Consider the following 12500-nt stretch of genomic DNA (forward strand, 5'->3'; position numbering starts at 1 on the left):
CAAGGGCAACGGCAACACGAGGAAGGGGATGCTGGCGTTCTTTGAAACTTTTCGTAAACAGGCCGCCACCTCCTAATGACGGGGGCGGGGCCCCGGAGAGACGAGGTCATCAGGTCGGTGATCCTCTGAGACTGAGATGTGTCTGAACGGACGATTCCACCGATTCCACCGATTCCACCGCCTCCACGTCACCAGCAACACCTGGGAGACCACTGTGGCCTCTCATTGCCTCCCCTCGTCTCTCCTCATCTCCCCTTGTCTCCCGTTGTCTCCCGTTGCCTCCCCATGTCTCCCCTTGCCTCCGCTTGTCTTCCCTTGCCTTCCCATTATTGGACCAGAAATTCTCCTGTTTGAACTCTCAGCAGTCGTTAGCTTAGCTTAGCTTAGCTTAGCTTAGCAAGTAACAACTTGAAGCTTTAAGGATGCTAATATGAAGCTAACATGGGTTTTCCATGGACCAGGAACAATGAACAACTACTGGACCTGTAAACACGAATGGATCCGGATCAGAGAATCAGTCCTCCATCACAGCTCATGTTCTACTCCTCAGGATGACAAATGTTAAACACATGAAGAAGAAACTACAACTAGGAGGATTCATGATCCAGAGAAGAAGAAAAGCTTCATATTCAGAGACATTTTAAAGTGTTTTGTAGCTGCAGGAAGTGATTCTGACCACCAGAGGGCAGAAATACTGACGTCATGTTTAGTTCTTCTTCTTCTTCTTCTTGGGTAAGACGGTTCTGGAAGGTTCTACAAAGAGAGAAAAGAACGAGTTTATTTCTACAGAACATTTCAGACAAAATACAAATGATATAAAGTCGTTATGTCAAAATATCACAAGAACTAAGTCATAATTTTAGCAGAAAAAAGTTAAATAAATAGACAACAAATTGCAATAATTAGAGAAAAAGAGTTGCAATGATTTGTGATAAGAGTAATATTTGGACAAAAACATTTTCTAATGTTTCTAAAGAACTTTTTCTTGAAACTAAACAAATATAAACTCTACAAAGAGTCCAGCATGTGTCTGATGGTGCATTAAAGGAACGACAGCTGAGCGGCTCCTGAACGCCTCGTGAGCCGGTCAGTGAATGCACCACCAACAGATCTACATTTACTTTAGTGGAAGTCAGCGGTGTGACTCTTTGACTCTTTGACTCTTTGAGATTTGCATGAGGAGACCAGCTGCCTCCTGATTGGCTGCAGCACCTGTAGATAGAAGCTTTGGTGTGTTTATCTCAGAGAGGTTTTCTGTCTTCGTGTCTGTATATCTGAAACAAACCGATGATGTCATGTAGAAAAGAACCAAAAATAAACAAAGTTAACGACTTCTGACACGTTTTTCCTCATTTTAAAGTAGAAGTCAACATGAAGAAGAAGAAGAAGAAGAAGAAGAAGAAGAAGAAGAAGAAGAAGAAGAAGAAGAAGAAGAAGAAGAAGAAGAAGAAGAAGAAGAAGAAGAAGAAGAAGAAGAAGAAGAAGAAGAAGAAGAAGAAGAAGAAGAAGAAGAAGAAGAAGAAGAAGAAGAAGAAGAAGAAGAAGAAGAGGAAGAAGAAGAAGAAGAAGAAGAAGAAGAAGAAGAATCCCGTAGCTGTGCCTACAGTGTAGAAATGTGATAGAATCTGAATTGTAAGTCGCTTTGGATAAAAGCGTCTAATGACTGTAATGTAACTTATCCCGTTAGACCGGTTGCGTCACAGAGACTCGGCTGTCCCAGTTCACATGTTTGTTGAAGACTCCTTCGAATGCGGCCTTCAGACCCCAGATCTGGAGGACACATCTCATGGATCCTTCGCGGCCCAGCACATCCCGAGATGCATTGCGTGCCGGTGAAGATTTTATTTGAACAAACATGGCGGCGACTGATGCGAGAGCTGGAGAGGCGGCAGCATTAACTCTTAAATGTAAGTGTTGGGTTTCAACTCACTCGAATGTCACCGATACTAATGTTGAAGCAAAATAAGAGATCGTATAACATCACGTGTGTGTTAAAGTGATCCGTTACGTCACGTTGGTAACTGATAAGCTAACTGACGTTAGCCGCTGCGCTGTTACCGGCTGCCTGTATCCGACCGTAGTTAAGCCTTAAAGCAACTTTTAATAACTTCACTTTCAAACCCCAGAGGTTGAATAATTACTGATGTGATGATTTTACAGATGATTCATATTTCATATCATGAACATAAACGGACCAACGTGAGCTCAGGTAGACGGTAGTGAACCTGAAATATCACTTTAAGAATACAATACAAACACTGAAGTTGAGTATTTAGTCGATTCTGTTGTTACAGAGAGCAGCAGCTGCGAGAACGAGGGACAAACATTCAGCAGCCTTTGAATGAAGACATTAGTCTGTAATCTCTGCATGTGACCATCCTGTACTTAAGGTTAGTTACATTAGCTCATTATAAAGCTTCACTAAGAACACAACCAGCAGATCCTCACGTGTTCATGCTGCTGTCACAGAGAGGACCGTTGTGACGTCACCTTTTTCTTTTATTAATTTAAATTGAAATAAGTCATGTAAATGATTTCTGTGAATGTGTATATTCTGCTGTGTAAATTATAAAATGTGTTACTGCAAGTTAATAAACACGTTTGCTGACATTTGTTTTGCTGCTGTTAATGTTAACTGTCTTGATCCTGCCTTAGGATGGATACATTGAATTACAAGAACTATAACAGATTGAAAATGAGTTATTTAACATAGTAACTGATTTAATTAACAGATTAATTTAGAAAAACATGAAAAAGATCTATGAATTCATTATTGAATATATGATAAAAAAAACTGATTAAAATACTAAACTAAAACCGTTCCAGTATAAATACTGAAAGGATGCAGCCCCTGAATTGAGACACAGCTAATGAAGGACTGAACCTTTTCCGGTCATTGTTAGGCTGCTGATCGTTACAGGCCAATCAGAAGAGAGGAACAACCGGCAGTATAGCTAACCCGAGGACGTAATAGAGGACTGAAGGAGACACTTTAGTGTGCGGGGCTAAAACTCAGTCCATCCCACTACGAGTTCAGACAGTTTTTTATTTTGCTGTAAATATAATTTATTTCTATATTTTAACTATTTCGTGTCTTCAGTTTGATTTTTACTATTGTGAGGTTCAGATGGTTCAATATTAAATATAATGAACCCACCGCCTCCATGGGTTGCCATTACATGAAGGATTTGTCTTTAGTTGTAAGTGAGTGGCTCTTAAAAGAGCCTTTGTGTTGTTGATCAGCCGGTTGGGGGCGTCTACTTCTTGGCGGTCTTCTCGGTCTTCTTGGGCAGCAGCACCGCCTGGATGTTGGGCAGCACGCCGCCCTGAGCGATGGTCACTCCGCCCAGCAGCTTGTTGAGCTCCTCGTCGTTGCGGACGGCCAGCTGCAGGTGACGGGGGATGATCCTGGTCTTCTTGTTGTCGCGGGCAGCGTTCCCAGCCAGCTCCAGGATCTCAGCGGTCAGGTACTCCAGCACCGCCGCCAGGTACACCGGAGCTCCGGCACCGACACGGTGGGCGTAGTTGCCCTTCCTCAAGTGTCTGTGGACACGGCCGACGGGGAACTGAAGCCCGGCACGAGAGGACCTGGTCTTGGCCTTCGCTCTGGTCTTACCGCCGGTCTTTCCTCGTCCAGACATTTTGTAATTTCTAAGTCAAACAAAGAATGTGACACATTGCATTCACATCTGGTTTATATAAGAACACCACTGCTCGTTCATTGGTCTTGTTGAGCGTATCTGTGATCGTCCAATCAGAGAAGAGCTAATTTCAGCTTCATGTTTTTTTTTTTTACTGTGACGCTTCTGCTTGGGGCCATACAGGAGTTTCAAAATAAAACTTAAAGCCACTAGTTTACTCACTGTTAAGAAGAGAATAAGTTATCATCAATGACAGAGTTAGACAAACAATAAATAATAGGCAGCCTGATGATATGTAATTAATATCGTGTTAATTGATTCAATCATCACTGGTTCCCTCCATAATAGATTTTGGATTATTACATAAAATAAACAAACGTTTATGATTCTTCTAGGTTTAGTTCATCAAGATAATCTTCACTAATTAACTTCACTTTAATGATGATTGAAGTGTAAAGTAAGAAAAAGTTATATCCGACAACTAAACGTTAAAATCTCTTACAGACTTTATTTCAGACTTCTAACCAGAAACAAGTTCAGAAAACACTTTGACTTCCAGACAAAAGAACAGGAAGTGTTAAAAGTCATGTTTGGTTCCTGCAGCTTTATATTACTGTAAAGTGTAAACTAGTGTTTTTATAGCAGTGGTGAAAAAGCTGTAAACATCCAACAGCTCCACGTGTTAAAGCTGCATTCTCTCTAGTGGCCACCAGGGGGCGACTCCTCTGGTCTATGAGAACATGACTCTACTTCTCTCTTGATTTATTAGTAGAGCACATTTCAACAACAAGGTGATTCAAAGTGCTTCACATAAAACCATTAAAAGCCTCAAAACATGAGGCAAAAGAAAAGCAGATTTAACAACAATAAGAACATTCATTGAAACACTAAAAAGCAGTGTAAGAAATAGAATACAGTAGTAAAATGCAGAAATGTATTAATATCCTTGAATGTGGTTGAATTAAAGGCAGCAAACAGGGAAGTCTTCAGTCTGGATCTAAAGGAGCTGAGGGGCTCAGCAGACCTGCTGCATTATGGACTTTGTTCAGATATGTGGAGCAGAACCCCTGAACGCTGCTTCTCCATGTTTAGTTGTGACTCTGGGAACAGGAAGTAGACCGGTCCAGACCACCTAAGGGGTCGGGATGGCTCATGAGGTTTGGACATTTGTGTGCAAGGAGATTGCACTCTCAGAGAAAACACAGACATGATCAGAGAGCAACGTCAGTCACAGCGACCGTGGACATGTTAAGACCTTCGGTGGTGATCGGGTCCAGAGTGCCCCTGTTGTGGGTCCTGAGTCAGACCATAGGGATCAAGGACACCACATAGTTCTATAGTTTGCGCATGCTCAATTTCGATCACAAAGCTCGGCCAATCCTGTGCGAGCAACAGCACAGCTTCATTAGCATCACGGGCAAATATATACAGCGACGGAGCGACAGGCACGCATCAGTTTGAGTGACGCTAGAACTACTTCAACAATGCCGGAAACCGCCAAAGCGCCCAAGAAGGGCTCAAAGAAAGCCGTGTCTAAGGCCACCAAGACCGGCAAGAAGAGGAGGAAGTCCAGGAAGGAGAGCTACGCCATCTACGTCTACAAGGTGATGAAGCAGGTCCACCCAGACACCGGCATCTCCTCCAAGGCCATGGGCATCATGAACTGCTTTGTGAGCGACATCTTTGAGCGCATCGCCGGTGAGGCCTCCCGTCTGGCTCACTACAACAAGCGCTCCACCATCACCTCCAGGGAGATCCAGACCGCCGTCCGCCTGCTGCTGCCCGGTGAGCTGGCCAAGCACGCCGTGTCTGAGGGCACCAAGGCCGTGACCAAGTACACGAGCTCCAAGTAGATCCGTGATGTAGACCAGCAGCGCCACACAACGGCTCTTTTAAGAGCCACCCACCCGTTCTACTGACTCTGGTTCCTCACTAACAATATGAATTCATCTTTAAAGATGTAATGTGACAGTTTATTATATAAACTTATATCATTAAAGCTTTTAGGAGCTAATGTTCTCATTACTATAAAATATCCCCTGATGTACAAACTTAATGTTTTAACTAGACTAAGAAGGTCAAACTTCATTAACTTTTATTTAGAATGTTTTTATGAATGAGTGACTTAAATAGTTTTATTTCATTAACCGTTTAATACAAAATAACATTTTCCTCTTTAGTTCACAAAAGCTTAATAAATATATTGAAGAACCGTGAGCTGCTTTGAATGTTCATTAGTGGAATATTTCTAAGAACTAAAACTATATAAACATCTTAATTAAATGTTTTAAACTTCAGACTGATCGTTCAGATTCATAGACGCTGGTTTTATTATTATTTATTATTATACTCAGTGATCATAGTTACATGAATATCAGTCATTTAAATGACTTCAGGTTTAATCTTTGTTTCTACAGTTTAATGTTCAGAACTCATTGTTTTGATGTTTTCACCTGAATATATATATATATATATATATATATATCTCACATTCAAAATTAACATATTTACACATTGAACATTTTATGAAACTGTGCTTAAAAATATAATGAATGAATGAATTTCATCACATCATGAAGATAATTTACATCAGTTTAAACAAATTGATGAAACTGTAGCCGATAAATCATGACTGAACCGTTTTCATCTTTTTTGTTTACTTAAAGAAATAGTCTTCCATAAACTACAGATGATTTTAATAATTTAAATATATAAACATGATGTAAGCTTCTTATTTCACATTATTTATTACTGATAATCACATCAATCAGAGGCCGTTTTCCTGCCGCTGTGTGAGTGGTTTACTTTGAGTTCCTTCAGTCCAATAGTAGCTCAGCTCCAGCGCACGTGTCTCCCCGTGTGGCCCAATCAGCGCCGCTCTGACTCCGGCAGCTCCTTTATAAAGCCGCCGTTCCCGCTCACACAGCATTCCTTCTTGATCTCTGATCACAGAGCAGACTGACGAACCACAATGGCCAGAACCAAGCAGACCGCCCGTAAGTCCACCGGAGGAAAAGCTCCCAGGAAGCAGCTGGCGACCAAAGCTGCCCGCAAGAGCGCCCCGGCCACCGGCGGAGTGAAGAAGCCCCACCGTTACAGGCCCGGTACCGTGGCTCTGAGGGAGATCCGTCGCTACCAGAAGTCCACCGAGCTGCTGATCCGCAAGCTGCCCTTCCAGCGCCTGGTGAGGGAGATCGCTCAGGACTTCAAGACCGACCTGCGCTTCCAGAGCTCCGCCGTCATGGCTCTGCAGGAGTCCAGCGAGGCTTACCTGGTCGGTCTGTTCGAGGACACCAACCTGTGCGCCATCCACGCCAAGAGGGTCACCATCATGCCCAAAGACATCCAGCTGGCCCGCCGCATCCGCGGAGAGAGGGCTTAAACTCACCCGACTGTAGTGACCCACCAACGGCTCTTTTAAGAGCCACACACCCGCCTCTGAGAGCTGTGGTCCTGAGACACTCGTGATCAATTGCCACATTTTACTCGATATCAATAATAGATCCACACATGCAGTTAATCTGTAGTCAGTTTTGCATATATACTATAATCATGTGTCGGTTTGAGGGATGAGTAATAATAAAGTAAAACTAATATACTGATTGAAGAGTCAGCCATTGTAATATTTTATACATTAGTTCTGTAGTCTCGCAGACTAACGAGACAACAATCCAGAAATAACACAAGTACACATTTCAGCCTCGTGAACACGGAGCTGTTCCCGGACAACAGCTTCATCTTATCACCCAATCACTGCTGGTGCGCCTCCATTAACGGTCCGGCGGACACAACCGTCCCTCCACGTAGTTCCACCTGGTTACAATATGACTTATTGTGTCGTAACTTCATCATCCGGGTATTTTATTAATATATTCACTTTAATCACTGCTTCATGGCCCTTAGCCTCAGTAGTTATTCATATTCATTTAGTTCATTACTTTAAAATGTTGTATCCAAATTACCAAAACAATCACGATATTGTACATTATATGAAATCCAACTATAACAGAAGTTCCTTTTTTTTATTTTTTTATATAAATAAAAGCTGTTTGATAACCTTCATGTGGTTCCAGTGGCGGGCCGTGGATTTTATACCTGGGCCTTCAGTGCTGTTCTACACCTAATAACCTCGTTATGACGTCACAGCTACGGGTTATTATTTGTTTCGTGTAAAAGCCGCATATTCACATAACACTGCAACATTTAACAAATGAAATAAAATGTGCAGATACATGAATACGAGCATGACGGGACGCTGCGTCCAAAACGGACAATATAGTCCAAATCAATGTAACACAATGACAAACTCACAAGAGCAGTCGCATATATTCATATGACAACAAAGCAACAAATCAATCCAGCAGACCTGCAGCGGATCCACGCATTCCACCACACGAGCACGAGCCATTCAAATATTCATGAAAACGTCACGATTGACAAATGAACAGTAGAGGTAAACAAACGAACTTCACTTACCAAATGCTGTCTATGCTGACAAAGAGTTTAATCCCAGTACATCAGTTCCAGTAAGAAGTCCTTCTCCATTCATCGACGCCAGTGATGACAGTCGAGCCTCCACAGTTATATTTCGCATAAACAGCCATTTAAAGCGTCTAAACATTAATTATAGTTTTAGGGAAACAGTATAAAAAAAATACACTTAGTGGTATTATTACACATGGATTATTACAGATACTAAGTAAACATTTTAGATGACATGAATATACTTTTATATAATATACACCTTACAGAGTAACACTTTATATAAATATATTCTCTTCTACATAAACACAGATAAAGATGGTTAATTACATCACTTCCTGTTTTATTTTGAAATGAGCAGCTATCAACTAGTTATGGATCATCAACAGTAAACAAAAATGAATGCTTTTAATGTTTTATGGAAGTTCTGATCATACTTTATTATATATATATATATATATATATATTTATTTATGTCTTTAAATGAACCTTTAATTTAACCTGAGATAAATATAAACAGTTTAAGTTTAAACTGTTTATAACAGATTATCCATCGATGGACTTCTTTAGAAGTCATAAAACATATTAAACATTTAAAGAACTAGTTTCAGTTAAAATAAAGTAATTCAGTAGCAAACGCCCAAAACTAAACGCAGGATTTGTCTTTAGTTGTACGTGAGTGGCTCTTAAAAGAGCCTTTGTGTTGTTGATCAGCCGGTTGGGGGCGTCTACTTCTTGGCGGTCTTCTCGGTCTTCTTGGGCAGCAGCACCGCCTGGATGTTGGGCAGCACGCCGCCCTGAGCGATGGTCACTCCGCCCAGCAGCTTGTTGAGCTCCTCGTCGTTGCGGACGGCCAGCTGCAGGTGACGGGGGATGATCCTGGTCTTCTTGTTGTCGCGAGCAGCGTTCCCAGCCAGCTCCAGGATCTCAGCGGTCAGGTACTCCAGCACCGCCGCCAGGTACACCGGAGCTCCGGCACCGACACGGTGGGCGTAGTTGCCCTTCCTCAAGTGTCTGTGGACACGGCCGACGGGGAACTGGAGCCCGGCACGAGAGGACCTGGTCTTGGCCTTCGCTCTGACTTTTCCTGCTCCCTTTCCTCGTCCAGACATTTTGTAGTTTAGGTAGTTTCTTCGGTTTGAGAGAAGTGTGCCCTATTGACGGAGGATCTGGTTATTTATAAGAACCAAGCTGCTCTCTGATTAGTCAACAAGAGCGTGTCTATGATCGTCCAATCAGAGAAGAGTAAGTCAAGATCCTGTATTCTCAACAAGGTTTCCGCTTTTTACTGCTCCTTCAAAATAAAACCTGACGATTAAACCGGAAGTTATTGAAATCAATCACATATTGCTCATTTTGGTATAGATTATTATTCTGTACATTGCCTTTGTGTTTTCATATAGTTTGATAAAGGTTACAAACAATACAAACACAGAGTTCTGGAGTCATTGAGGTGAAAGCGGTTTCACAGGACAGTGAGGTATCCACATCCTCTCCTGAACTATATCATTTAATTATTATCTGAAATCACAATCAAACAGAGTTTAATGTGTTTGTTTATTTGCTGTAAGAGTAGGATTAGTGGACAACAAAGACACCTGTGATAAAGATGTAAACAGGTAGATTAGATGAGATACTTTATTCAGACCCAGGGGGGACATTTCTCTGTGGCAGCAGCAAACTTCAGTAATATGAAGTGTGGAAAATGCAGAACAGAGCAGCACCTATTCAATTTAAGAACATAATGCAATAAAAATGCAGAGAATATACACTAAATAGAAAGGTATTAAATTAACGAAGTAGGAAAAATAAAGTAAACAGTAGTGCAGGAGATGGTGCAGCGTGTAGTCTTGTGGAGGAAGATGTGTTCAAAGGTTCATCAGAGTCTCAGCAGAAGGTTCTGATCCAGCAGAGTGATGGAGCCTCTGAACCACTTTGTGAATCCATTTTAATCCAGATAAGTAAAGATAAGAGAAGAAAAAGAATAAATAAATTAACATTAAGTTTAATTGTACTTTAATTCATAATTGAGCAGATTCAATAATGTATTGAAGAGCTTTGACAGAGAAAACAAATCAATAAAACCAGAAAGCTCAACGAGACGATAAACAAACCAACAAATAATCCAATAAAAATAATTTAGTAAATAAAGATAATACGTATAAATTGAATGTGCAACGTAAACATTTCTCTAATATATATATATATATATATATTTATATAAACACACGGATCATTAGAGAATCTAATCCAGTAACGATGTGTTTTGTGATTTAAAGGTTCAAATCTTTTAGCATTGATCAGTTCTGTAGCATGGTTTTAACAAATGTGATAAAATTAAACATTTAGACTTTACTCAGCCAGTTCATTATAGGAATGATGTTCCGTCTGTTAAATTAAAATATCTATAAAACAAGGTGTGTTGGTGTGTGGAGCCCTTTGATGTCAGCTGGTCTCCATATTAAAAACTAACAATGATTTGTAGTTTTTAAAGTGTAACGTGTGTCTCAGGACCACAGCTCTCAGAGGCGGGTGTGTGGCTCTTAAAAGAGCCGTTGGTGGGTCACTACAGTCGGGTGAGTTTAAGCCCTCTCTCCGCGGATGCGGCGGGCCAGCTGGATGTCTTTGGGCATGATGGTGACCCTCTTGGCGTGGATGGCGCACAGGTTGGTGTCCTCGAACAGACCGACCAGGTAAGCCTCGCTGGACTCCTGCAGAGCCATGACGGCGGAGCTCTGGAAGCGCAGGTCGGTCTTGAAGTCCTGAGCGATCTCCCTCACCAGGCGCTGGAAGGGCAGCTTGCGGATCAGCAGCTCGGTGGACTTCTGGTAGCGACGGATCTCCCTCAGAGCCACGGTACCGGGCCTGTAACGGTGGGGCTTCTTCACTCCGCCGGTGGCCGGGGCGCTCTTGCGGGCAGCTTTGGTCGCCAGCTGCTTCCTGGGAGCTTTTCCTCCGGTGGACTTACGGGCGGTCTGCTTGGTTCTGGCCATTGTGGTTCGTCAGTCTGCTCTGTGATCAGAGATCAAGAAGGAATGCTGTGTGAGCGGGAACGGCGGCTTTATAAAGGAGCTGCCGGAGTCAGAGCGGCGCTGATTGGTCCACACGGGGAGACACGTGCGCTGGAGCTGAGCTACTATTGGACTGAAGGAACTCAAAGTAAACCACTCACACAGCGGCGGGAAAACGGCCTGAAACAGAAAGATGAATGAAAGACAACAAAGAGAGAAAAGTTTAGACCGTTAATTTGATGATTCAAACTATTTATATTTTCAATAATAAAAAGAAATATGTACACTATTCTACTATAGCTAACATAATGCTAACAGTCAACGCGGTGCCCGTAGGCACCTGGTCACGAGGTTCTCATGTTCTGAACAAAATGCTACAAATGTGCTTATTCATACAAAACTGTCAAGAAAGATTGTGACAAAGTGAGAACACACCATTCATCTCTAAATCTAACCATGCTTGTTTACCATGCGTTCCAGAGGCACCAAACCATTTCCTCCATTTATACACTGTGTAAATAGAAGAAATATATCTCTATATTTGAATATTTATTAGAAAAATGTGATTTATTCGGTCAGAACCAGAGCAGTTCTCGGTGGTAGTAAACACAGGTGTTGGTGGTTATCCGTCTCAGGTAGATCCGCTGGCATCGATCTCACGTCATCATTTAGAATAATTAAATCCTGTTGGATTGTTTGACACGTTCTGTTAATAAATGGACAAAATGAATCTGATATTTCAGAAGTAAACGTGGAATAAATCACATGTTCTCTTTAGGACTCCAGCTTCTGTGTTTGTATTTTCCTTCTAATCTACAGTTTATATCACAAATAAAATGTATTTTTAATCAAATATACATAGACTGTCATTTAATGAAAGTGAAGATCAGATATTATTATTGAGCGTTGGCATCAGAAACAGATTCAGGTTTATTGTCAAGTTGTTTCACACAAAAGGAGAAAAACATTAAATATCTATAAATCCTTTTGTAACAAAGAAGATTTTAAGTTTCTTCAGTTTTAATTCTTTTGACAATGAATTTCATAATAATCAAAATGAAGGTGTTTGACTGAATCTTTAAAGTTATCTATTCCAGCGAGACGTAGAATGTTTCAGAAACAAATTTAATGAATGCTACACACACGTTATACACCGACTTAACAGAGAAATTCTGAGTAACATTAACTTCAAAGCCATTTTACACACTGCAAACACAATTATACACAAACTAATATAATCATATAGAAGATGTACCACAATATCACGTATTTGTCGCCATGACTGGAACAGCTGGAACATGCGACAACTTTGCTTGACCTCGCCTGACCTCTCTGTACTGAAACCTCTTTAACTTTGTCCCGCTTC

At 41.4% G+C, this 12500-nt stretch overlaps 6 protein-coding genes across 6 annotated transcripts in view; 3 read left to right on the forward strand and 3 right to left on the reverse strand.

The window, feature by feature from the left end:
* The window catches only part of apbb3 (amyloid beta (A4) precursor protein-binding, family B, member 3), a gene marked incomplete at both ends in the record, with an annotated part of 7530 nt that extends 7454 nt beyond the window's left edge, over nucleotides 1-76 (forward strand). The window contains one exon of the mRNA XM_079171638.1: nucleotides 1-76. This exon is cut by the window's left edge and continues 167 nt beyond it. Within this exon, the coding sequence (XP_079027764.1) occupies nucleotides 1-76 (76 nt within the window).
* A 3181-nt stretch (nucleotides 77-3257) lies between these two features.
* LOC306705019 (histone H2A-like) lies at nucleotides 3258-3641 on the reverse strand (the record flags this gene model as incomplete). Its single annotated transcript, XM_079171659.1, has 1 exon — nucleotides 3258-3641. The coding sequence occupies one exon, from the start codon at nucleotides 3639-3641 to the stop codon at nucleotides 3258-3260; it is 384 nt and encodes a 127-aa protein (XP_079027785.1).
* Nucleotides 3642-5125: 1484 nt separating this feature from the next.
* On the forward strand, nucleotides 5126-5507 carry LOC306705024 (histone H2B-like; the record flags this gene model as incomplete). The annotated part of the gene is made up of 1 exon (XM_079171664.1): nucleotides 5126-5507. One exon carries the CDS (start codon nucleotides 5126-5128, stop codon nucleotides 5492-5494), a length of 369 nt encoding a protein of 122 aa, XP_079027790.1. The 3' UTR covers nucleotides 5495-5507.
* A 1105-nt stretch (nucleotides 5508-6612) lies between these two features.
* On the forward strand, nucleotides 6613-7023 carry LOC306705017 (histone H3.2; the record flags this gene model as incomplete). The annotated part of the gene is made up of 1 exon (XM_079171657.1): nucleotides 6613-7023. The coding sequence occupies one exon, from the start codon at nucleotides 6613-6615 to the stop codon at nucleotides 7021-7023; it is 411 nt and encodes a 136-aa protein (XP_079027783.1).
* Nucleotides 7024-8783: 1760 nt separating this feature from the next.
* LOC306705021 (histone H2A-like) lies at nucleotides 8784-9235 on the reverse strand (the record flags this gene model as incomplete). Its single annotated transcript, XM_079171661.1, has 1 exon — nucleotides 8784-9235. The coding sequence occupies one exon, from the start codon at nucleotides 9233-9235 to the stop codon at nucleotides 8852-8854; it is 384 nt and encodes a 127-aa protein (XP_079027787.1). The 3' UTR covers nucleotides 8784-8851.
* A 1470-nt stretch (nucleotides 9236-10705) lies between these two features.
* LOC306705016 (histone H3.2) lies at nucleotides 10706-11116 on the reverse strand (the record flags this gene model as incomplete). The annotated part of the gene is made up of 1 exon (XM_079171656.1): nucleotides 10706-11116. One exon carries the CDS (start codon nucleotides 11114-11116, stop codon nucleotides 10706-10708), a length of 411 nt encoding a protein of 136 aa, XP_079027782.1.
* Between the last annotated feature and the right edge of the window lie 1384 nt (nucleotides 11117-12500).

Source organism: Pholis gunnellus (assembly GCF_910591455.1).
Source record: "Pholis gunnellus genome assembly, chromosome: 13".
In the NCBI taxonomy this organism is placed as follows: domain Eukaryota; kingdom Metazoa; phylum Chordata; class Actinopteri; order Perciformes; family Pholidae; genus Pholis; species Pholis gunnellus.